Genomic DNA, 26,951 nt, shown 5'->3' with positions numbered 1-26,951 from the left:
AACTGAATTGAATTGTGATGCTTTGTTTTGTGTGCTATCTAGCAGCCAACTAGCAGATAGTGCAAAGATTTTAAAAAACTGTTACTACAAAACAAAAGTGAAGGGTTATGTTGTCACAATAGACAAAAGTCCAGGGAGAAGCATTAAAGAGAAAAGTGCCATCAAACCTTGCAGGCCATCAGTTTATGCTACAGGTACACGAACCTTTATCTGGACATCTAAAATCCGGAAAGCTCCAAAATCCGGTAAGTGGGGAGAGAGGCAGCTGGGCAGCTGGCGCTTGGGGGAGGTGGCCGGGCAGCCAACGCTTGAGGGAGGTGGCCGAGGGACCGGCGCTTGGGGGAAGATGGCTGGGCGGCCGAGGGACTGGCGGTTGGGGGAGATGGCCAGGCAACTGGAAGGGGGTGGGGGTGGATACGGCAGCACAATTCGGGTGGGCTTTCCGAAATCCGGAAAAATCTGAAATTCAGAACACACTGTCCCCCAAGGGTTCCAGATAAAGGATCGTGTACCTGTAATGGGATGTAAATTCAAGAGACTGGAACATTAGCAGGAAAGAAACTGTCCTTGAATCTGGAGGTGTGTGTTTTCAATATTCATGCATCTTCTGCCCAAAGGAAGCCATTGGTTCTGCCAGAATTCACTTTGCTCCCTAAGTGCCTTGAGAAGCTTCATGAATACCTGACATTCTTCCCACGTGCCTTGGTACAACAGAGAGGTGTAATCAGGCTCTCAGGTGTAGTTGGAGACACATGCCTCCCAGAAAGAGCAAGGATGACAGATTTCCATTGTTGAATTGCTTCACAATCTGATAAACACACTTTCTCCCAGATTCAGTAATAATTAGCAAAACATAAGTCTGCAAAAGCTCACGATGAAGTGAAGTTCATCCCCTCTCTCCACAAGTCTCAGGTTACTAATTTAGTCTCCAGGATATCCAGTTTCTTCCTGCCCATCAGAACTTGGAGTGAACTGCACATGGCTGCATCACTCAAGACTGGAAAGTGACTGGGGGAGAAATATGCTTTTAGCTGTCAACACAAAAGAGTCAAATCCGTTCATGAGCATCAGTCCTCAGTACCCTCACCTCCACACCTCCTGCCCATGAAGCTAAATGTGTGGGCAACCATACAAATGGCCAGGAGTCCTGAGAGGCCAGAGCAAAACCAATCAAAGCAGAATTTATTCTTAATGACGTGTAATTAAAAGCAGTCTTCAAACCTTAATCAAATGCCAACTCTGCTGCCTGCCCCAGAGAAAGGCCACTTCACTGTGGGGTGCTTATGATGCAGCTAATGGTGACACCACTGAATATCTATTCAAAGTTCAGATCTATTGTCAGAATACATGCATCACATTATATACAACCCTGAGATTCTTTTTCCTGCACACCAGACAGAATTTCTACTCCAAAGAGGAAAACCTTTCATCAATGAGATAAATGTTTCCAGTTAACTGTCCTTTAAGCATTAAATTTACCCATTCATGGTCGCGATAGAGCAGTAACCAAACTTACTTACTTATTATGACAAGCAAGATGATCATTCAGCCCATCAGATTCAGGATGGATCCCAGCAGAACAAGCCAGTAAGTCCAATTCCTCCCTGACTGCCCTATTCTCATTTGGATGCCCTTCACCTCCCCACTTACCACACACCAAAAGCCAACTTAATGCAGCCAGTTGACCTAAAAGTCTTTGAGACATGGGAGGAAACTGGAGTCACAGTCACAGGAGAATGTGCAAACTGCACACATGTGGCACTGTTGGAACTTGACGCCATGTCTAATTGCACAGAACATATGTGGATGGAGTTCACTGAACGGACCAAAGTTGAAAAAGCTTACCAAATCCATTATCCCAAAGCAGTTCATGCAGAGGCAACAATTGCTCCACCATTGCACCTCCTTTTTTTCTTAATTTGGAAATATCTGCCACTAAAGGAGGTATTAAATTTATGCCAGGGGAACACGTACTTCAGTTCAATCCTGATTCCAAGATTCATTATGTTATTGCTCTTGAACAGCCCATGTTGGGACTTTTTTTAAATGTGTTGATGTTTGCCGACAAAAAGTTCCATGCAATAAGTGGAACTTTCAGGTTTTAAGCTTAGTGTCATGTGTACTGAGCTACAATAGAAATTTATTTTGCAAGCAGTCCAGTTAGTCAACCAATACAAAGTACAGCAGTAAAAACACAGTAGAGTGCAGACTAACAGAAAGAGATTAGTTAGAGAAGAGGAAAGGCAACATTAATTTATTCGCAACAAACAATTTGCTGGAGGAAGAACATTTCAGGCTAGAACTCTTCATCAAGGATTTCATTATTTAATCAGCGTGAGGTTCATTCAGGAGGCTGATAATAGCAGGAAAGAAACTGTCATTGAATCTGGTGGTGCAGGATCTCACACCCGTGAAACTTCTTCCTGACAGGAGGGGAAGGTGATGAGAGGGTGGGCCACGGTTGGATTGCTTTTAATATATTCTGTATTAAAGTGCCAAAGTCAATCTAGGGGAGGTGTGTTTATGTGATGGGCTGAGCTGCATTCACAACTACAATTTCTCACTGAACGTTTCCCCAATTCACTTAATTCTCTGCCATCCTTAGTGAGAAAGTGAAATAGACCCTACATCATTTTATTAATTACATTTTGTTACATTGTAAAGAAAACAACCCCACCCTAGACAGTCTCTCTACCAAACTAGAATTCATTTCCAGAATGTGGTCGAACTGCTCGAGCTGTTAAAAATATTAAATTTTAAATTTTAATTTAGACATGGTGCACGACCCCTTGCTGCCGAATAACACCCAACTGACCTGCAACCCCCGTACATTTTGAAGAGCGGGAAGAAACCCGAATGCCCAGAGGAATCCCATGCAGATATAGGGAGAACATACAAAACAGCGTGGGATTCGAACACCGGTTACTGGTGGAGTAACAGTGTTGCACCAACTGCTCTGCTAACCATGCCACACATAGGCACATTTAATATGAGACTGTATCCTCTCCCCACTGGGCTGTAAATGGTTAGACATTGAGGTCAAAGATTAAAGTCAATTATTTTTTAGAATTTAATGGAATCAAGGCAGGAAATGTAGTTGAGTAGCTGTCCCACATAGAACAAAGGGGGCTCACAGGCTAATAGTTTACTCCTGCTGCGATTTCTTGTTCCATATGTAAAGGTAACACCGCTGCAGCTGTTCCATCTGTCCTAGCGAGCTGTCCAAAGTTTCAAATTCCCACATACATCCTGCCTGCTGTAAAACTGATGCTTATTCTGCATTCACTTTCTCAGTGTGTGTGGGAGAGAGGATTGAATATACAGGGCAGGATGAAAACCATCTTTTAAAATCAATCTCAAAAACCTTATCTCACCTCATCAAATTCCTCAGTCATTTTTCTCCTAATGTCAGGACTGTGCATATTTTGAAAAACTTCGGCCGTAACCATTCCTGTGACAAGAGAGAAAAAAAAACACTTAGTATAAAATACATTACTTCAAAATATTCATGCATGAAATACATTACATTTTGAAAAAAGAAATGTTCTCATAAAGTGGAATGTATAAATAATAGATTGCTCACTCCAAGGCCTACCAGTGGACAAGAATTCCAAGTAACCAGATTAACTCATTGTGCTGCCACAGAGGGCAGCCAAATTTCAGGTTTTGGATCAAAGACCAATTCTGGACAACTTTCTTATGTGCAACCAAGCTAGTTTTCAACAGGTGGTTGAGGTTTTGGATTGCCGTTTGTTGTGTGGATTGTGGAGGGTCATGCAGCCTCTCTGTCTGGAACCTGGTGGGAACATGGATAGCGGAGGGTCAAGGGACCTCTCCGCCTTGGAACCTAGTTGGAAGTCAATCAAGGTTGGGCTCTGCTCACCCAGAGGTGCACACCTGACCACTGGCTCCTTTCATCACCTAGTGATACCTGGGCTGAATTTACTGTCCTATGAAGTCCAGTAGGTAGCACTTTCTCTTTTGCTCTTCACCCCTGAGACAAGCCGGGCTGTGGACAATGCTGGAAGATGTGCATTTACATAGTGTTATGAGCCCAGATACCAGCAGCAGTAGAAATTCACCAAGACAATGGTTACTTCAATAAAAATGATATTAATTTTCTTCATACAAAATAATAAGATCAATATTTAACTTGTTACTATTAACTTAACCTAATATCCTTCCTATAATGAGATGTCCAGAACTGAAAACAAAATTCTAGATATAGTCTCACCAGAGATTTGTAGAGTTGCAACATGACCTCTCTGTTCTTGAACTTAATCCCTTTATTAATGAAGCCCCACATCCCATAGGCTTTCTTATCTATCCTTTCAACCTGTGCGGCGACTTTGAGGGATGCATGAATTTTGACCTCAAAGTCCCTCTGTTCATCCACATTCTTAAGTAAATGACCATTAACCCAGAACTCAGCCTTTTGGTTTGTTCTTCCAAAATACTTCACCTCACACCTATCCGGATGCAATGCTATCTGCCACTTCTCTGTCCAACTCTGCATCCTGTCTATGTCCTCTTGTAACCTTCCACAAGCTTCAGCTCAATCAACAACTCCTCCAACCTTTGTATCATCTGCAAACTTACTGACCCATTCTTCCACATTTTCATCCAGGTCATTTATAAAAATCACTAAGAGCAAGGGTCCCAGAATCCCTGTGGTACTCCACTAGTCACTGCCCTCCAGGCAGAATACTTTCCTTCCACTACTACTCTCTGCTTTCTACTTGCAATTTTTTTTATCCACACAACCAAAGTTCCATGCCTGAAGACTTTCTGAACGTCTCTCATGGGGGACCTTGTCAAATGCCTTGCTAAAATTCATATAGACCACATCTATCACCCTACCCACATCAATAACTTTTGTTACCCCCTCAAAAAACTCAATTAGGCTCACGAGGCACGACCTTCCCTTCCCAAAGTCATGCTGACTATCCTTGAGTAGACTGTACTTCTCCAAAAGCTCATAGATCCTATTGTCAAGAATCCTCTCCAATAGACAACTCACCGGTCTATAATTCCTAGGATTTTCCCTATTACCTTTTTTAAACAAGGGGTCTACATTTGCCATTCTCCAATCCTCCTGAAACTCCCCTGTGGCCAAAGAGGACAAAGATCAGAGCTACTGCTCCAGCTATCTCTTCCCACACTTCCCACTGCAACCTGGGGTATATCATGTCTGGCCCTGGGCCCTTATCAATTTTGATGTTTTTTAAGAAGACCCTACCCTTCCTCCTCCTAAATCTCCATATTGTCCACCACACAAGCCAATTCTATTCCAACCTCACCCTGATCAAGGTCATTTTCTCTTGTGAATACTGAAGTATTTATTAAGGACTTCCCAAACCTCCTCCATCTCCAGGCAAATTTTGCCTCCTTTATCTTTTAGTGGCCCCACCTTTATTCTCATCATCCTTCTGTTCTTCACATATGCATAGAATGCCTTGGGATTCTCCTTAATTCTACAGGCCAAGGCCTTCTCATGCCCCCTTAAGTCCTTCCTTAAGCAGTTGTCATATCAGCCTTGCTCTATGGATGTGAGATGTGGTGCCCGTATCAGGGTCACTTACATCAGCTTGACCAACTGCAGCAGCGTCACCTACGTTCTCTGATGAAGATCACCTGGGTGAGACCAGGTCTCCAATATCAAGGTCCTGTCTTGAGCCAGAAAGCCAGCAGTTTCAACCTTGGTGATGTCAGCCCAACTGCGCTGGGCAGAACCTGTCAGAATGCCTGACAGAAGACTGCCCAAGGACATCTTGTACAGCCAACTTGAAAATGAGACGGCCAGTGTCTACGGTATAAGAATCTTCTGCTCAGGAGCCTCAAGAAAGCTGGCCTTACCCCATCAACATGGGAAGATCTGGCTCAAGGTCGCTCACAGTGGAGGGATGCCATCAGAAAAGGTTTGGACACTGTTGAGAACAAGTTCAAAGAGGCAACAGAGGAAAGGCACAGGAGGCACCGCCACAGAGCTTATGCTCCTGTTGCCCCTCCAGGCCTCACCTGCCAAGTATGTGGCAAACAGTGCCCATCAAGGATCAGCTTGTACACACATATCGAACCCCACAATCTGAATGAAAGGAACCATCATCATCCTATGGGATAGATAGCCGGAAGGTAAAGAAAGACTTCCCATGAGCCCTTCCTGTTTCCTGCCTTCTATATCTAATGTGTGCTTCCTTCTTGCTTTTAACTAGCGGCCTCTCCTGCTTCATGAACATGGTTCTCTTTTCCTCCCAAATTTTCCTGTCCCAGTGGGACAAATGTATCCTGAAACCAACACGTGGTTCCTACACTTCCTCTACATTAATTCTATGCTTTCACCCTTGAACGTCCATTTCCAATTTACTCTCACTAGTTCCTGCCTCATCCCATCATAAATAGCCCTTTCCCAATTAAACACTTCCCCATTTTCTGTGTTGTCTGTTTGGTGTGATCACTCTCATCAAAATGCTCCCCAACTGAGAGGTCCGCCACCTGACCAGTTTCATTTCCCAGAATTAGATCCAGTATAGCCTCTCCTCTCATCGGCTGGTCCACATACTGTGTCAGGAATCCTTCTTGAACACATCTGACAAATTCAGCCCCATCTATTCCTTTTGCAGTCGGAAAGTGCAAGTCAATATTAGGCTGTATTTCCTGCACCATTCCAAAGTCTGTCTGCTTATCTGTTCCTTGATGTCCAGAGGGCTTTTTGTGTGCCTGTAGACCACTCCTAGTAGAGTGATTGCTCCCTTCTTATTTCTGACTTCCACCCACACGGTCTCAATTGACACTCCCTCTGCAACGTCCTCCCTTTTTATAGCTGTGATACTATCCCTGACCAGTACTGCTACTTCCCCCCTTCCCCTTACCTCCCATCCTTTTAGTTCCAACTAATCTCTCTTTACGCCGCCGTTCTCACCTTCTCTACTTATCCAATTCCAGCAGTGACAGCAGCCTTTGCTTTCCAGTCTCTCTCTCTCTTTCTCTCTCTCCCTCCCTCTCTCCCCCACCCCGGTCTGGTATTTGTTCGTCCATCATTTCCACCTCTGCCTAGCTGGCCAATCGCGTGTGGGGCACTTGCCTCACCCCTCCCACCTTGACCTCTTTACATTACTTCTGCACACTTTTCTCAGTCCTAATAGAGTTTCAGCTTGAAACGTTGACCATTCTTTTTCTCCCTCTGATACTGCCCGATCTGCTGGGTTCCTCCAGTAGGTGGCGTTTGACTTCAGATGCCAAAATCTGCAGTCTCTTGCATGTCTCCAATGAGTTGTAGTTTGTGCATCTAAACTTGAACTTCCTGTAGCCAAGCATTTCAACTCCCAGCACCATTCCCACAGTGACATGTCTGTCCTCGGCCTCATCCATTGTCAGGGTGAGACCAAATATAAACTAGAGGAGCAACCACATAGTTCATCAGGTCCCGCAGCGCCATAGGAGGCAAAGTTAATGTAACCAACGTTTCAGGCTTGAGCCCTTGACAAAGGCTTCAGGCCCGAAACATTGGATATCTATCTTTGCCTCCTATGGATGCAGAGCTTTTCCGGAATTTTGTGTATTAACTACAACCACGGCGTCTGCAGACTATCTTGTTTCCCTCCGAAAAACCATCATGTTGCTCCTGTACAGCCTTAATCCTAACAACATCAACATTGATTCTTTCAATTGTAGATAACCCTATCCCCATGTTGTTCCTTGGTTCTACCTTTACCTACTCCTGCACTGAACTTTTCTCACAAACATTTCTTGCCCCTTCCCTTCCCAGAGTTCTCTCCCTCCTTTCTACCTCTCACACTATGCTTGATCTTAGCCAAAAGGCTGAGAAGTAATCTTTCTACCTCTCACACCTATAACCTCAGCCTCTCTCCCACTTCTTTCCACTTTTATAGACATTTCACCTTTTTCCCTATAGACCCAACCGGAAATGGCTAACTTTTAAAAATTTAGACATTTAGTACGGTAACAGGCCCTTCCGGCCCACAAGCCCAGGGAAATTCCACACAGACATGGGAAGAACGTGCAAGCTCCTTACAGACAGCGCTGGATTTGAACTTGGAGTCCGCTGGCGCTAGAACAGCATCATGCTAACTGCTACACGTACCTATGCTCTCCGATGGAAGAAAGAAAATGAAGGACTGACGACTTGTTAGCCTGACATGTGGTGATACAACCACCGGACTGTCAGTGAGGGATTATGGGTAAAGAAGCTGGCCATTGCTCAGTGCGTATGTATGGCGTCATGGCACCAGTAGCCACACCTCCTGAAAGCCATATTAATCCCTCAGCCATTTCAGGCTGAAAGGGGACATCAGAGCAGACTTTTCTGGGTATGCACGAAAAGGTAAGAAATACATTCTCATTCGGCTTTTAAGACGGCCTCCATGAAAAGGCCTAAAAACTCTGGGGTGTGTAGAGCGCGTCAAAAGAACCAAAGACTTGTTGATCCGAACCGGCTTTTATTAACTAAAAACTGGAGCATATCACAAGTAGGTCGACCAGTCCAGAATGACCTGGTCTGGCTAGGAGCAATCCTTTAAGACCTGCCGGTAGGTGTGGCTGTGCTCTCAGCCAATCACAGTCATCTTACATGTTGTACATATACACATTGGTGATAGAATCTGTACTATAACACAGGGGAGACTCAACTTTTCTTTCTCTCTCCGACTGTAAGGAGCGCTGGGCAATTTCCGCCGATGGCAAATAAAGGAAATTTCATGTAATATTACATTTTCTGTTTCATTACATGACAATAAAAGAATCTTGAATCTTAATTAGCCAACATAAATCCTTCAATAGTTGTCCCAGCCTCAATATCCTGTCCCTTGTACATGAAAGTGCTGACTGATTACCCCCCCCCCACCCACCAAACAGCCTTTTGGTCTAGACCTAGCATCTCCACCATCAAATCCCTTCCCGCCTCTTCAGCCCTTCCCAAAACACTTTACAACCTATGGATTACATTCGAGAATCGGTCACTTTTGTAATGTCAGCAAAGAGAAACAGTGTAAAAGTGGAGCAGATATGGGCAGTATCATTGCCAATAAATATTTTAAAAAAATAAATCCAGTATAAATTCCTAATAGGCACATTTTAGCTCCACTTCAATCACAGAAGTGAGAAATGAGAAGTCTCGAAAATATTAAATCATCCAGATGTATTCAAGAGCATTTAGTACAATGCAAGGGTAATGCATCATCCAAAAGACAGGGCAATATAATGACAAATCAGAGGGGCTCACCTCTGCATCCTGAACATTGAATAAAAAAAATGATGAGATCCAGGAGGGCAGTATTTCTGTCTTGTTTATACTCTTCAATCCAGTCATCAACCACAGACTGCAAGGTGAGGAAACGAACATCACACAATGGAATACAGCATTACAAAAAATACAAAACCTGCACAGCTAGAGAAAGGTGATTGGATTATTTTCAGAGATGTATGGGATTAATCTCAATGTTTTATCTGGAGTCACTATTCACAAAGCCATGTCACATACAGACTGAGGTGTGTGCTATTATGTGTGTGAATAAGAACTACATTTCCAATTATTGGTTAGATTGCTGGTAAACTGCATCAGTGTGGGAGGACTTAACTTATCCACAATGGGAACTATTGTCTTTTCTTACTTACTCACAAACTTCTGAGCACATCATGTTTGTTAAGAAACACAACTTTACGGGGGTTTATCAATTAACTGACTTTATTTTTCTTGTTCTGCTTCCACCGTCTCCAATGGCGTCCAACTGACAATAACTGACAATAATCCATGTTATGCTTGTTCTATCAAGAAGAATGACTTTACATGGGTTTAACACTAACCGACTTTATAATTCTGACCAACAACCCCCCCAATCATGCGTCACTTCCTGTTTCTGCCCATCTGTATGCATTGCATGCTGGGAAATGTAGTTCTTACACACATAAGAACACATGGTTGCATCCAATAAAGAAGGTCAATGTCGAAATGTTACTTGGCAGATCAAAGACTCATGTTCATAGAACTCAGAACTGACCCCTATAAGCCGAGCTCATGCAGGCTGACCACGATGTCTGTCTATGCTAATTTGCCCTCATTAAACCTGCATCTTAACCAGGGCACTATGTAACATGTAGAGAAGATAATGTCAGATCTTCTGCACAACTTGCCTTTTGAAGAGCACCCCTCTTATTCTGTGCACCTTAACACGGAACAGGCCACTCGACCCACAATGTCAGTGTTGAGCACGATGCCAAATTGGTGGCACGGGTCAGCATGGCGGTTAGTGCAACGCTAATGCAGCATCAGTGAACCGGGTTTGAATCCCACGCTGTTTGTAAGGAATTTGTATGTTTTTCCTGTGTCTGTGTGGCTTTCCTCCGGGTGCTCCGATTTCCTCCCACCCTTCAAAACGGGCAGGGATTGTAGGTTAATTGGGGTATTTGGGAGGCAGGGACTCAGGGGCCAGAAGGGTCTAAATCTAAAAATAATGAAATAAGCAAATTCTCTTCTATCTGCATATGACCCACTCCCTCCATGCCCTGTATATTCATGTCTCTTAAATGCTACAATCATATCTGCTTCTACCACTGCCCCCTGCGTTCCAGGCACAAACCATTCTCTTTGTTCAATACTTGCTTTGCACATCTCCTTTAAACATCTCTCAAATAGTTGACTTATTTTTTTACCCTGGGAGAAAGATTCTGACTGTCTATCTAGACCTTTCATAATTTTATAAACTTTCTTCAGGTCCTCTTAAGTTTGTCTAACCTCCCCTTATAGTTCCTATGGACATGAAAGCATGGTGATGAACTCGCTGGACCTGTATCCAAATGGTTGGCTTGTGGCTATGGAGATGTGTCTAAAGTGAGTCAGTGCCATGCATTAAAGTGCCAGAGAAACTGAGCAGGTCACACAGCACCTCTAGGAAGTAAATGGTAACCAATGTCTTGGGCCTGAGCCTTTCATCAAGGTATAAGCAGAAAGTAGGCAGGGACCTGAATAAAAAGGTGGGGGAGGGAAGGTGATGGGAGGGGAGCAGAGGTGGGGGAGGGAGGCAAGAGGAGAGGGGAGAGATGAGAAGAGAGGCGAGAGGAGAGGCAAGGAGAGATGAGGTGAGAGGAGAGGAGAGTCAAGAGGCGAAGCGAAGCGAGAGAAAAAGCAAGGCAAAAGGAAAGGAGAGGTGAGGGGAGGAGGAGAGAGAAGAGGTGAGGAGAGGCAGGGAGAGGTGAGGAGAAGAACACAGACTAACAGGTAAGAGGTCGTAGGTGAAAATGGATGAGAAGGTAGAAGAGAAAAGCTGAGGTGATGGGAAGGGGCTAGCTCTCTCTGAGTCAATATAAACATAAGATATTAAATAAACTTGGGATTATAAATCTAGTGACAGTAATGTGTTGGTGAAACTACAGGAATTTTTTTGGGGAAGGAAGGGCCCTGAACTGCCTCAGCCAGATGTGACACCAGACTCATCAAGGTGACAATTCCTAATTGCTGCTTGAGACAGCCTAGTCAGACACACAGCCTGGGGATGGGGGTGTTGGGGCAATTAGGGATAGGCAACAAACATTAGCATCTACTGAGAACGGCTGAGAACAAAGAAAAATCTTCCACATATTCTTTGATGCCTCAAAATACTGCCTGGTAAAGTACTTGGCCATTACACTGATTGAACTGATCTCAGCCAACACAACAGGGAGGGCACACAATCATTATCACCTGTGGAAATGTAGCCAACACCAAAACAGTTGTAGCAAGGCCTGTGGGGAGAGTGACCCACACGGCCAGTCATTTAATCTCTAGGCTCGCAATACAGCTTTATCAACTCAGACTTTGGAGTTCTCATCATCCTTGCAGGTACCTGCATGGCACTCTTGCCCATCCTGACCACTTCAAACAGTGTGACCGCTTCTACTTCATCCTGCTGCTCGCGAGCATTCGATCGGATCTGGCGGCAACTCCTCAAGGACGATGATCTCCGTCTGCTTTTCTCAGAATGGTCTCTTCGTCTCTTCCATGACTGGAAATGGCAGTGAAAAGATAACATTAAAGCTACATTTAATTTGAAGACTAGAGTATAAATGCTCTCCTCAAAAGCTCCGTGCAGCCTTCTCTAATGTCAAGATTAGACAATGATTCTTGCTCAGGCCACATCATTAACTTCCCCAGGTGCCAGTCCATGGAGAGTTGGCTTCTGAAAATCCATTTCCGAAAAACAGAACAAGTGGATCATTGGGTCACAGCCCAAGGGGTCAGGCCTTTCTTTAAAATAAATAGAAATATTGGAAGAACTCGGCCACAGTATTTGTGGAAAGAGAAAACAGTAACCATTTCGAAGTTTAAATTTATTGTCAGAGAACATATATCACATCACATAAAATCTTGAGATTCTTTTTGCTGTAAGCCAGGCAGAATTTCTACATACCAGTAACTGTAAAGTGTACTCAAGGAGAAAGAAATGTAAACAAACTGACTGTGCAAATATATACAAAATAAATATTAAGTAATAAATGATAAACAAAGAAAGATTCCTTAAATGAGTCTCTGAATGAGTCGCTGTTCAGGAGTCTGATAGTGGAAGGGTAGCGGCAGTTCCTGAACCTGGTGGTGTGAGTCTTGTGGCACCTATACCTCTTTCCTGATGGCAGCAGTGAGTACAGATTGTGCGCTGGGTGGTGTGGGTCCTCGATGATCGCTCCTGCTCTCTGACAGCAGTGTTCCATGTAGATGATCTCGATGGAGGGGAGAGTTTTGCCTGTGATGTACTGGGCTGTGTTCACTACTTTTTCCAGGGCTTTCCACTCAGAGGTAACGATGCCCCCCCCACCCATACCAGGCCATTTCAGTTTCATTTGAGACTCTTCATTGGAACTGAGGAAGAAAGCAAGTCAGTCTCAGTGTCATGGAAGTCAGGGAAGAACAATAGATGGAATAAAGGGAATGTCTGTAATTCAATGAAGTGATGTTGAAGGACACCTGAGCTCCTTTGTGTGACGTGATGCTCATCGAACATAGAACAGGGCAACTCAAGAACAGGCCCTTCAACCCATAATGTCTGCCCTGTACATGGTGCTCACATTAACCTAGATCTCTTTTGTTTATAATACATATCCCTCTATTCCCTGCATATTAGAAGCCTCTTATGTAGCGATGTCTATAAGGAATTTATACGTTCTCCCTGCATCTGTGTGTGTTTCCTCCGGAAGCTCCGGTTTCCTCCCACCCTTCAAAACGTAGGCGGGTTGTGGGTTAATTAGATGTAATTGAGCAGCATGGGATCAAGGCCTGGAAGGGTCTGTTACTGCGCTGTTTCTAAATTAAAATGAAATGAAATTAAATGCTATTATCATGCGCGTTTGCATGAAAATTATAAAAGGGATGGATAAGATAAAGGCAGGAAAATTGTTTTCACTGGGAGGTGAGACCAGAACTAGGGGACACAGCCTCAAGATTCAGGGGAGTAGATTTAAGATGGAGATGAGGAAAAACTTTTTCCCAGAGAGTAGTGAATCTGTGGAATTCTCTACCCAGGGAAACAGTTGAGGCTACTTCATTAAACATATTTAAGGTTCAGTTAGATAGATTTTTACATTAACAAAATGAATTAAGGGATGGGGAAAAGGCAGGTGGGTGGAGTTGAGTCAATGAACAGATCAGCCATGATCTTATTGAATAGCGGAGCAGGCTCAATGGGCCGAATGGCCAACTCCTGCTCCTGTTTCATATGTTCTTATGTTATGTTCTGTACCCCTGACAGCCTGTATAGGGCACTTACCACTGAAAGCATTTCAGGTGAAGTTGACCACTGAGATTGACGACCACCGAGGATACAGCGACCACTGAGGATACAGCTTGTGACCCCACAACACTGTGATTAAGCGGACCACATTATCCATATTCCCAAAACTCTCAAAACGTACACTCTACTCTGAGCTCCAACACAACAAGAGATTTCCAAGCAAACAGAAAATAAAAACTTCAAAGATATCCTCAAGGTTTCCTTGAAGAAATGCAATATGCTCACAAGCCTACTCCCCTACTCCCCACAAAATTAATCTCTTTAGTTCTTTTAAATTCCAAATACTTAATTGGTTTTATTTCTAACTTTTATAGCACGAGGCAGCCATTTGCCCAAAACCTGAATCTCAGTTAATCATCTGCATTACAAAATGCCAAGGTGGGATTTAATCTCATATTCTGGATCAGTATGGATATTACCAGATGGTTGCACGATCAATTACACAAAGACTGAAGTTACTGGAACCGAAGGCTTTTATTAGCAAGAGGTGGGCAGCATCCCTTGTGCTGCTAGTTCACACTGACCCGGACTCGAACTGGGGGCAGGCTTGTGGTATGACAGCCTTTATGGGGGAGAAAGGGAAGGAGTCACAAGCGGGCCAGTAAATACAGGGTCAAACATAAAAGGTCATTTACATATGCAACCCGCATCGGACTGGTCAGCCACAAACGAGCCTGCAGCTGACGTGGACTTTTTACCCCCTCCATAAATCTTCGTCCGCGAAGCCAAGCCAAAGAAAAAGAGTGGTTTCACCACACATAGCCTGACATTTGTGGATGTAAATTGTGGCCAAGATGTACTTCGTGAGGGGTTGTAGGAGATTCATTATATCACCAAAGACTCTCGAAAGTTTCTGCAGGTGTACCCTGGAAAGCATTCTGTCTGGTTGCATCACTGCCTGGTGTGGAGGTGCTGATGGACAGGACAGGAAAAAAACTCCAGAGAGTTCTTATCTCGGCCTACGATATCACGAACATCAGTCTTCACTCCAATCAAGGATGTGCACAACCTCTATCCTCAAGGACCCCCTCCACTCAGGTCATTCCCTCTTCACACTGCTACTATCAGGAAAGTGGTACAAGAGCCTGAAGATGAGCATCCAGCGGCATAAAGACATCTTCTTCCCCTCTGCCATCCGATTTCTGAAGGGACAAACACTACCTCACTTCCTATTTTACTGCACTATTTATTTATTTTGAAATGTAATTTATAGCAATATTTGCACTGTAATGTTGTCGCAAAGCAACAAATTTTATGATACGTTCTTGACCATAAATTCCAATTTTAATTCTGAGATAGACAAGCATTTATACAAAAGTTTTAAAAAAAACTGCAGGTGCTGAAATTCCAAAACAAAAAGAAAATTTCTGGAGACACTCTGTGGAACAGGCAGTATCTGTGGGGAGAGAAACTGAATCAACAATTCACGTCAAAGACCTTTCACATTTACATTATGCCTGTCAGCCTAAGTTATTTCCTGCCAATAAATCACTTTTGAAGGGAAGCTACTGATGTGATGTGGCAAGATCAACATTTTCATTGAGTAACTTTGAAACTAAAACAGCAAAGGAATTAGGAAGGACTTCAAAAGGACCAAAATAGTGGGTGAAGGAGTTAAGGGTTATGGGGATAAGGCTGGAAAGGGGTACTGATGGTAGTGATCAGCCATGATCTGTAAAATGGCGGTGCTGGCTCAACGGGCCGAAGGGCCTACTCCAACTCCTATTGTCTATTGTCTTCTTCTTTCTTTCTTCTTCTTCTTTGGCTTAGCTTCGCGGACGAAGATTTATGGAGGGGGTAAATGTCCACGTCAGCTGCAGGCTCGTTTGTGGCTGACAAGTCCGATGCGGGACAGGCAGACACGGTTGCAGGGGAAAATTGGTTGGTTGGGGTTGGGTGTTGGGTTTTTCCTCCTTTGCTTTTTGTCAGTGAGGTGGGCTCTGCGGTCTTCTTCAAAGGAGGTTGCTGCCCGCCAAACTGTGAGGCGCCAAGATACACGGTTTGAGGCGATATCAGCCCACTGGCGGTGGTCAATGTGGCAGGCACCAAGAGATTTCTTTAGGCAGTCCTTGTACCTTTTCTTTGGTGCACCTCTGTCACGGTGGCCAGTGGAGAGCTCGCCATATAACACAATCTTGGGAAGGCGATGGTCCTCCATTCTGGAGACGTGACCCACCCAGCGCAGCTGGATCTTCAGCAGCGTGGACTCGATGCTGTCGACCTCTGCCATCTCGAGTACTTCGACGTTAGGGATGAAAGCGCTCCAATGAATGTTGAGGATGGAGCGGGGACAACGCTGGTGGAAGCATTCTAGGAGCCGTAGGTGATGCCGGTAGAGGACTCATGATTCGGAGCCGAACAGGAGTGTGGGTATGACAACGGCTCTGTATACGCTGATCTTGGTGAGGTTTTTCAGTTGGTTGTTTTTCCAGACTCTTTTGTGTAGTCTTCCAAAGGCGCTATTTGCCTTGGCGAGTGCAGGGGTTTTGTCTATTGTCTATTGTCTAAAATAAGGATTCAGATGTGTATCCCAAATATTTTTTTTTCATAACACATTAAATAATATTCAATTAAAGACAAGCTCTAATCCTGCTTCTCTGACGCACGTCAGTCCATATCTGCTGTGGAAGAGATTTCCCGGTACTCACTGAAGAGATGCTTTCACTTCCCCTCCTCTGGTTCTCCACATCATTGTCAGATTCAGAGTGGCCTTCATTCTCTCTGCAGCAAACATAAAGCACATTCAATCTCCAGAACTAATGGTGAAAAGAAAACTGCATGGGAGTTATACCTCCTTGAGGATTGCATTCCATGATTTCATCCGCATTTAGGTGGGGAATTGGAGAAGCCTTGATCTGGTCAATATGTGATTTCTGATGGACTATAACTGGATTGCATGGTAACCAAAATTAATCAGACTTTGTTCAGCTTCAGTAATACACTCAGGTGTTGGGGATAGGAATTAAGTTTGCAGAACAGTGACTGAGGATGAGGGGTGACCTGAGAGAGGTGTCAACCATGATGAGAACCATTGATCATGTGGATTTTCTCCAGGGCTGAAATGGCTAACATGAGGGGGCATCGTTTTAAGGAGTTTGAAGGATAGTTTTGGGAGTAAGTACTTCGCAGAGTACTTCGTAAGCTCTTCGCAGAGTGGTGAATGCATGCAATGCATTGCTGTCAACAGTGTTAGAGGCAAGGAGAATAGGATCTTTTAAGAGACTGTTTGATAGCTACATGGAACTGAGAAAAATTAAGGGTATGCAGTAGGGAATTAGGTTGGCACCACACTGTGGGCCAAAGGGCACGTACTGTGCTGTACGTGTTATGATCTATAAATATAGACACCATGGAGATGAATCGGCCAACAGATACTCAGGCCATTATATTGCTTCAATTTGGATGTGATACATCAAGGATATGCACCCAGTAACAAGGTCTTATCCACTCCCAGCACTGCTTCAATTACAAGAGGAAGGAAGGGACGCTCCTCTGGACCCTCTTTCTCTCCAATTGTCTCTCATACTGCCGTTTCCCATCACTGCTGATGTCTGTGGTAACAGTGCAAACGCTACAAGGTCCCCAGATGGAGAGACAACACCTGCCTTCACTCCCTCCAATTTGATCTCAATGCCTGATGCTGACCTCTGGCTCAAGACTTCAATAAACATGGAGGTCCTTTAACCTAGCACTGCACAGGAGCATCACTGCTAGGCTAACTCACAGCTCAAGGATTTCTGTTGGAGTGGAAACTGTCAGGATTTCATCACATCAAGGAGGTTCACCAGGTTGATTCCAAAGATAAAGGGGTTTAGCCTATGAGGAGGGATTGAGTCATCTTGGACTGTACTCAATGGAATTTAGAAGAATGAGAAGAAACGTATAAAATTATGAAAGGTTTAGCTAAAATAGAGGTCGGTAACTTGTTTCCATTAGTTGGGGAGACTAGAACTAGGGGACCTAGCCTCAAGATTCAAGGTAGTTAATTTAGGATGGAGATGAGGAGGAACTTCTTTTCCCAGAGGGTGGTAAATCTATGAAATTCACTGTCCAATGAAGCAGTGGAGGCAACCTCAGTAAATATATTTAAGACAAAGTTGGCTGGATTTGACAAAGTAGGAGAATTAAGGGAAAAGGGGGAGAGGTCAGGAGATGGAAATGACCCTATCATCAAATCAGCCATGATCTCATTGAATAGCGGAGCATACCTGATGGGACAGATGGCCGACTCCTGCTCCTATTTCTTGTTATGGAGAAAATTTCCTTTGACCCAAGAACTTGAGTGTTGGATCACGGGGATGGGAGAAAGAACTCCCCAGTCTAGTAGGGCCTCTATTTCCATTGGATCACGGGGACAGGAGAAAGGACTCCCCAATCTAGTAGAGCCTCTATTTCCATTGCTGAACATTCTCAGATCTGGTGCAGCAACATTGAAAGTTGGGTAAGGATTCAGATTAATGCTATTCAGGGAGACCCAAATGTCCTTGTACACAAGATGAGGGGCTGTAGCAACAAGGACAGAGCACCAAATAAGGGACTGTTCGCAAGCCAGGTTGGAAGGAGATTGGTTGGAAGTGTGATAGGTGATCATGAAAGGATGAGCAGAGAGACATCAAAGAGGTTGTTCCATTAGTGATTGCTTGAATGTCCAAAGGATTCACATTTAAAGTAAATAAAAAATAATCTGCTGGAGGAACCCAGCAAGGTTGAGCAGAGTCAATGGGAGAAAAAGAATAGTCGAGTGATGAAGGTTTCGTCAGCTATTCTTTTTCTCCCACTGATGCTTCTTGACCTGCTGGGTTCCTCCAGTAGATTGTCCTTTTGGTCCAGGTTCCAGCATCTGGAGTTTCTCATGTGTCTCTTAAAGGATATTAGTTGGGTGGTTATGACAATCCAATAGGTAATGTTCACTACTAGCTTTTAATAGCCCACATTTTTAACTCCCTGAGGACTATGATGGTATTCAAGTACAATTTCAGATGAATGAGCCCTCGTACCTCATGCCATACTTTATCCAGAGGTGTGATTGGGTTCCTTCTTCTGGATGGCAAAGTTGAATATCTGTCCCACTGCCTGTACAATCCTGCGGCACGATTACTGTAGTGGCTAGCACAGTGCTGTACAACACCAGCGACCGGGATTCGAATCCAGTGCTGGTGGGTAAGGAGCTCATGCGTTCTCCCTGTGTTCGCGTGGGTTATCCCCGGGGCCTCCCATTTCCTCCCAGCATCTGAAACCTACCAGGGTTGTAGGTTAATTGGGTGTAATTGGGTGGCATGGGCTCTTGGGCTGAAAGGCCCTGTAACGGTTCTGTTATGTCAAAAAAAAAACAATTGCCCAGAAGGAAATCTCTTAATCCATTCAATACTTGAGTTAGTTCTTAGGGTATTCTTCAATACTGAGGGTTGACCTGAAAGAGGTTCAAAAAATTATGAGAGACGTGGATAGGATAGACAGCCAGAATGCAGGGCAGGGTTCTTTTATACAGAGAGTGCTTGGAGCACCTTGACAGGTTCTGGTGGAAGCAGATATGATAGTAATATTTAAGAGGTTGTAAGATAAATTCATGAATATACAGGGATTGGAGGGGTTTGGCTCATGTGCAGGCAAAAGAGATAAAAATATACATCTGATGTTTCAGGCTAGAGCCCTTCATCAAGGTATGGAAAAATATCAGCAAGTATCCGAACAGAAGAGTAGGGTGGGGGGAGAGGGGGTGGAAACAGTGTGGAGGCAAAAGTTGCAGGTGTCTGTCTGGGTAATTGGAGGAACAACACTTGATTTTCTGTCTGGGCACTCTCCAGCCAGATGACATTAACATCAACTTTTCATGTTTCTGCTAATCTGCTTTTCTCTTCTCCCTTCCCCTTTCCAGTTCTCCTCCCTCCCCTCCCCCTCAATTCACCCAGTCATCCATCCTCCCCTTGATCGCTGCTGTCCCCTCCCTACCTTCTCCACCCATCACCTCCTGCCTTTGCGACCACACCTCTCCCCCCCCCCCACTCTTTTGTTCAGACATCTGCCAACATTTTTCCATACCTCAATGAAGGGCTCTAGCCTGAAATGCCAGATATGACCTTTGCTGGATCTGCTGAGTTTCTCCAGCTTTGTGTTTTTACTTTTTAGCTTAATCTGGCATTGTGTTCGGTGCAGGCATCGAGGGCCGAAGGGCCTTTCACTGTGCTGTACTGTTCTATATTCTATTATGAGCCTTTATTGCAATAATAAAGCTCTTGCACGCAATAATAGGGTTGGCACCTCCAATAGGACAGAAGACGGGGATTTTCATTGCATTGTCTTTCATCTCCAACCACCATATCCTGACCCTGTCTTTATATTTCTAATAGTTTTATTTAAATAATAAGTTAAATGGAAAAAAAAGGCCCTTGGAGAATGCTGAAGGGCTGGCAATTAGCATTAATTGGTCAAGGACCAGCCAAGGGCCAAATTGCTGTGAGTCTGGCACAATGTAAATCTCTCGACAACCCCACCAACCCAAAATAAATCACGGGTCGTCTTATAAGGTCCTTACTTTTGATAAGAAATTCCATTGGGTGTCTCTGGTTCTGCTATCATCTCTGCCCCAAGATTTAGCTCCAGTCCTCGTCAAGCAGCCTCCTTACGTCGATCGCCATTTTATCATGTCTGCCTGCTGCACTTTTTTCTGTCGAATGAGCAGCAGGTTTGCCTACTCTCACATTTTGCTCCTGAGCTGTAGGGAGACAAGGAGAACACCACAGGGCTCAGTGTCAGATCTTCATTCCAGCACTTAGTTGGATGCCAATATTAGACAACAATTCAAATATCGCAACAATGCCAGAACCAAATCAATTCAGGAATGATTCAATGACTTCGGTAGGTGCCAGCTTTTTTGCTCACACCTTGACAAAAGGCTCAGGCCCAAAACATTAGTTATATATCTTTGCCTCCTATGGACTCAGCGGGACCTACCAAGTTTCTCCAGCACTTTAGTGTATTAACTACAATCACAGTATGTGCAAATTTTTCTGTTTCACGAGATGCCAAAGCAAATTGCCCTATCAGGGTTTTCCAAATGATAAACTCTTTCTTTCAGGTTATAACAGAGTTCCTCTTTTTGTTTTCCTTATTTCAAATGAAGCATTATGCAGCCAGTCCTCTCCTCTTGTATGGACCACAAGGGCTTTGACCAGGCTGAACTAAGAACTCACAACCCATCTTCAGAATGGGGTTTTTCCACAAGCTTGTCAGCTTGTCCTGTTCCAGTCCCAGCTGCTGCTGCTGAACTGTATTGGCGAAGAGCGAGAGGTTTGAACTAGTGGAGTTGTTCTAGTGAACCGGTGCAGACTCGAAAGGCCGACATGGCCTGTTTCTGCTCCGTAAATGGTTATATGGTTATCTGGTTATATGAATAAAGATGTGTTTTTACAGAGTAACACAGTGTTGGAGGAACTCAGCATCCTTGGAAAGCAACGGACAGTCGAAGATTCAGGACAAAAACCCTTCATCTGGAATATGAAGAACTACGTGGACGCTTGAATTAAAAAAGTAAATGGGGAGTTGATAGTCAGCACAAGGCCTTGTTGGTCTGTTTCTGTGTGGAATGTTTCCATGACCCACACAGTAAGCTTAGTGGTTAGTGCAATGATGTTAGAGCGCAAGCAAATGGGATTTGAATCCAGTGCTATCTGTATGGATTTTAGACCTTCTCCCCAAGTCTGCGTGGGCTTCCTCCAGGTGCTCCAGTTTCCTTCCACCGTTCAAAATGGTCCGGGGTTGTAGGTCAGTTGGGTATAATTGGGTGGCACTGGCCCATGGACCAAAAGAGCCTTAATCTTAAAAAAATTTACAAAGTTTAACGAAGCTTAAATCTCCTGTTTTTCTTTAAAATACTAACATGGAATCCTTTTATGTCCATCTTAGGCCAGGAGGCTCAGTGTAACATCTCAACAGAAAGTCTCAACAGAAAGTGCAAAGCTCCAGGAGCACTGGGCTGAGGTGTCAAATGAGGTTCTTGCACACACGCCCCTGATTCGAGGCATCAGAAGGAAGCTCCGAAGGAAGGATGGTGCAGGGAGACACGTACATAGTGAAGGGGGCTACCAGGACAGCCAGAACATCTGAACCAGGAGACGCAAAAGAACAATAAAGATGTGATGGCAGGAAGAAGGAACACCTCAAGAATCAGAATGAGCAGAACATGCCTCCAAGTAATGGCCTGCTAATGCTCTCCTACAGGAGAGGGCCGTGGGGCCTATTTTGAGGAGAAAAATAAAAGAAAATGAGAACATTTTGCCAAGATGAGTCAATTATGGTTTTTACACAGCCACTACATAACAGGAAACTTTCACAAACTTCCCTCAACGCAGGCTGTGTAAAAAGTTTGGAACGGAAAAGAGTGACTTATTCATGTTCCAAAATTTTTCCTGCAGCATCCCTACATGTTTTTGTTTAAACTGAACTGCAGGTGGTCCACAACGTTGGTCTAATGATTACAACATACATGATGACACGCGATGACGCATTCAGCTCGCGACTTTGCAAGATGGGAGATTTAAATGTGAAGCAAGGTGACATCTACATTGACAGGATCTGTGGATCTAGAGCCAATTTGCTCTCCAGCCTTGGGGTTTTTTCGGATGCAGGTGAATGACGCCACTGACGATGTCAATGCAGTGACACCGTACGTCGCACGTATGTCATACATCAAAGGCAACATCGACTCACGTTCAGCCTTTTTTTTTCTTTGGCTTGGCTTCGCGGACGAAGATTTATGGAGGGGGTAAAAAAGTCCACGTACACACAGTCGTTCTGTGTGAACAGCCTTTCCGGAAGGTAAGTGTGAAAAATGACGATGCAAAAATTACATTCTTTATGTGTAAAAACCATAAATGTGGTATCTTGTGTCTGCTCAGTAAAATCCTGGCTGATCTTATCCTACCTTTTATTCCACTTGCATGTCCTCTGCAGAACTCTGGATTCCCTATGCTCCAATGTCTGTCCAATAAATCTTCAATGCTTTTGATGACTCTACAGTGCCCTCCATTATGTTTGGGACAAAGACACTTTTTTCCTTTATTTTCCCCTATGCTTCACAGTTTTACATTTATAATCAAACAATTCATGTGCAATTAAAGTGCACAGTCCAGATTTTATTCAAGAATATTTGTATACATTTTGGTTTGACCATGTAGAAATTACAGTGTTTTTTTATACATAGTCCCCTCATTTCAGGCCACCATAATATTTGGGACATTTGGCCTCACAGGTGTTTGTGAGTATCCAGGTATGTCTAATTGCTTCATTGGTGCAGGTGTAAGAGAGCTAGGCTTGCTTCAAAGCTTTTGATCACCTTTGGGGTCTGTAGTTGCCATTTTTCAATGTCAGGGCCAGAATTGTGGCAAAGAAAGCCATTATGAGGCTGTAAAACAAGGATAAAACCATAAGAGCCCACACCCAAACCTAAGAATAACCAAACTCAACAAAATGGAGCATCATTGAGAAGAAAAGAATGTACCGGTGAGCTCAGTAATCATAAAGAGACTGATATTCCAAGGAAGTCCACCATTTCTGATGACAGAAGAATCATATTATAATGAAGAAAAATCCCTATACCTATGTCCAACAGGTCAGAAAGACTCTCCACGAGGCAGGTCTGGATATGTGAATGACTGCTGTTCTCAGAAGACTTCATGATCAGATTACAGTTTGCCAAGAAGTATTTAAAAGAGCCTGCAGAATTCTGGACAGATGAGACCAAGATGAATCTGCATCAGAGTGACGGCAGAGCAAAGTGTGGAGGCATCAAGGAACTGCCCAAGATCCGAAACACATCACCTTTTCCATGACTTGCATCTTGCAGTGTAGCCTCTATATTTCTGTTCATGAAGTCTTCTGAGGATAGTAGTCATTGACATATTCACACCTGCCTCCTGAAGAATGTTTCTGATCTGACGGACGTACATTTGGGGATTTTTCTTCATTGTGATGAGAATTCTTCTGTCACCAGCAGTGGTGGTTGTGTTCTGATGCATGTAAATAAGAACTACGTTTCCCAGCATGCAATGTGCATGGTTGGCAGAAACCAGAAATGATACATGTTGGAAGTCTGTTGAAGCAACTCAAGGAAAAATAAAGTTGGTTAAGGGTTAAGTCGTTCTTCTTGAAAGAACAGGCATAACATGGTGTCAAAAGTGTCTGAGTGAGTAAGAGAAGACAATAGTTTGTAAGCATGGATAAGTTAAGTCCTCCCACACCGATGCAGTTTACCAGCAATCTAGCTGATAATTGGACACGCTTCAAACAGCGATTCAACATTTATTTAGAAGCTGGTGGAATGGAAGAGACAGATGGAAAACGGAAACCGCCGACGTTTCTGCACATGCTGCCTTGGACATCTATAACAGTTTTCAAATTGATGAGAAAGCTTTCACGTTGGACAGTCTGATGATAAAACTTGAGGAGTATTTTGTTCCAAGTAAAAACATCACATTTTAGAGATTCAAATTTTTCTCCTGTGACCAGAAACAAGGTATGAGTTTTGACCAATACTTAGCCAAGCTTCACACACTGAGTAGGTCCTGTGAATTTGGAGATTTGAAAAAGTCGCTCATTAAAGACAGAATAGTTTGCGGAAGATTATGGACTTAGGGAAAGACTGTTGCATGAAAAGGCTGTGAATATGTGTAGGGCAGCAGGGACCACACGAGCACAAGCTAAGGAGCTACACAAGGCAGACACAACAGTCAAGGAGCTGCACAGGATAGAAACAACGGTGCATGTGATGAAAACAGATAAGCAGAGGACCAGGAGTTTCCCAAAGCAACAACTAAGCAAAGTGGTTAGCTCAAACAGCAAATGCAGCTGGTGCAGAGGTAGACAAATTCCAAATGTTTCCTGCTTATGGAAAGTCCTCCTCTCAATGTGGGAAGAAGAATCATTTTGCAAAGTGCTGCAAAGCAGGGACTACCAAGACAAAGGTAGACACAAGGGATGAAGAAATGGAAAAATTCTTCATGGATTCACTACAGATTCCTGCTAGCAAAATGGAATGGATTGTTCCAGTGACTGTGAATGAGACAGTAATTCCATTTAAGATCGACACTGGAGCCCAGGTGAATCCGTTATCTATGGATGATTACAAGACCCTCACTGTAAAGAGCAAGATTTATCCTGCGAAATTAAAAGTTTCAGGCTACACTGGAGAGAACGTTCCAGTAAAAGGGGACTGTATGGTGTCCTTCAAACAAAAATGGCAGCATCTAAAGTCACAGCTACTGATTGTAGAAAAATTGTAGAAAGGAGTGCATGTGAAGAGCTCAACCAGGTGAAAGAGTTTTCGTAATGGCTTCACAGACCAAAAATTAAGCACAGCACTCATGGAAGGATAACTATATTGGAGAAACGATACCCTAACGTACAGAGAGAATCAACCTCATTACATAGCATGCATGACAAAATGGAAAATGAGTTGGCAAGTAAGGATGCCTTCTTACACCAGCTAGAAGACAAAAATAGACAGTTACAGGAACATCTGGAATTGGCTGAACAGAAACTGCAGCAATGAAGCGAGCAGAAAAGTTACTAGAAGTAGAAGCTGAACTTTCCCAGTGAATTGCAGTTCTGACAAAGGCTGGAGAGAGGCCTGGTAGCGTAGAAGGATGTTTGAGACATTTAGAGACTCCGCTTGACTCTAATGAGAGACTTCAGCTCCATCAAAAAGAAAGAATGGTTGCATTAGAGGATAAGAATATATTGATACAAGAATCTGAACTCTTAAAACATCTTGAAAAGTCTCTTCGTGATAAAGAATTGGAAAATGCAGACCATTTTCTTTCAACTGCAAAGCTTAAGGAAGCCGCCACACTACCAGAAGAGGAACTGGCAGCTTTGTGGCCCACTGCAGCAGCTATGGTCAAGATTGTGAAGCCTGGAATGAAGCTCACAGAGTTGTATAATGGGATAGGTTGAAGCCCAAGATCAATTACTATTGGCAAAACAGGAAAATAAGAGAGTGAATACATATTTGAATGAAATTGCAAAAGAAGTGGAAATGAAAGCTTCGCTCCTGAAGTCCCAGCATGAAGAATATAAATGTGTACAAAAATCTGTGATAAATCTCTCAGCTAAATTAGAAGATGCCATGGAGAAAATTTGCTGTTTACAAAAATGGACTGATGAGGTGAATAAGCGTGCTTCATTACTCAACAGGGAGAATCAGGGATACAAAATGCAGTGTCACACCAGAATAGGGGGCTTTTGATGGAATTCGAAAATGGACGAGGAAATCATATTTTATGTGAAGATGAAGTTAGTTCTGTGGGCATAAGTAATTCCTCTGAAGTGATTTCTCAGCATCATTATGCCACCGAACTTGCTCAGTGTTTACCGTACTCTGTCTTCAAAATTAGTTCTAGTGAAGTCAAAAGAATGTATTTTAGATGCAGTGTATGATGCGCTGACATGACTATAAAACATGATTATCGTTGCCAATCAGAAACGAAGTTCTAGGCATCTACTTCTTGAGTGATGGGATCAAGTGCAACAAATAAAACTGCTATAGAAATGCAGCATCCATAGGAAACAAAGGGCAACTAACATTTCGGGCCTAGGGCCATTATCAGACAAAGCAAAAATTGGCAGGCATCTGTATATAAAAAAAAGGTAGGGAGTGTGGTGTTAAACCACCAGCCTACTGCAGGGGGCACCCTCTGTACCTGCAAGAGTGTAAGGGGACAGGACAACACTTGGCCAGCTGCCAATCAGTCGGCCTGAATGGATCAAGCCCAACTCGGTCGGGTGTCAATCACCCTCCGGGATATAAGCCTGCGCCGGCCTCCTGAGGCCTCACTCAGAGTTGCTGCAGCCACAGCCAGCCTGGCCCTGTGGAAGTCTTTGTGGATTAAAGTCTGTTGTACAGTCTTTATCTTTGTGTGTGTCTGATTCCGTCTAACAGCGCACTACATGAAGGGGGAAAGGGTGGGGAGGAGAGGAGAGGCGAGGAAGAAAGGGCAGGGCCAGGAGGTGGATACAGGTGGAAGGACAGAAGTGAAAAAGAGTTTAGAAGTGGTGGCGGAGAGGATCAAATGGGATGTATTACATCCATCTGAGAGAACCAAAGGGGACTCAGTTCAACGTTTCACTTGAGAGGCTATAATTCTCTCGGTGAAGCCCCTTTCGTTCAATTTTTATGACAAAACT

At 43.8% G+C, this 26,951-nt stretch overlaps 1 protein-coding gene and 1 long non-coding RNA gene across 5 annotated transcripts in view; one reads left to right on the top strand and one right to left on the bottom strand.

Annotated features, from left to right (window-relative positions):
- LOC138739602 (cohesin subunit SA-2) overlaps positions 1–26,951 on the bottom strand; it is a 154,601-nt gene that overhangs the window by 109,234 nt on the left and 18,416 nt on the right. For all 4 annotated transcript variants that reach the window (XM_069891960.1, XM_069891959.1, XM_069891961.1 and 1 more), the window contains 5 exons: positions 20,305–20,484; positions 16,421–16,493; positions 11,835–11,993; positions 9,239–9,335; positions 3,375–3,451 (listed from right to left, as the gene is read on the bottom strand). In XM_069891960.1, coding sequence (XP_069748061.1) covers positions 3,375–3,451; positions 9,239–9,335; positions 11,835–11,993; positions 16,421–16,493; positions 20,305–20,348 — 450 coding nt within the window. In that variant the 5' untranslated portion in view covers positions 20,349–20,484. The remainder of the gene's footprint in view (positions 1–3,374; positions 3,452–9,238; positions 9,336–11,834; positions 11,994–16,420; positions 16,494–20,304; positions 20,485–26,951) is intronic.
- Positions 140–22,044, top strand: LOC138739603 (uncharacterized). The gene is made up of 2 exons (XR_011342338.1): positions 140–245; positions 21,675–22,044. It is a non-coding gene; the product is annotated as an uncharacterized lncRNA (long non-coding RNA).

Source organism: Narcine bancroftii, chromosome 7, assembly GCF_036971445.1.
Source record: "Narcine bancroftii isolate sNarBan1 chromosome 7, sNarBan1.hap1, whole genome shotgun sequence".
Taxonomy (NCBI): Eukaryota; Metazoa; Chordata; class Chondrichthyes; order Torpediniformes; family Narcinidae; genus Narcine; species Narcine bancroftii.
Note: the sequence above shows the minus strand (reverse complement) of the source record. Positions and strands in the feature narration are given on the sequence as shown.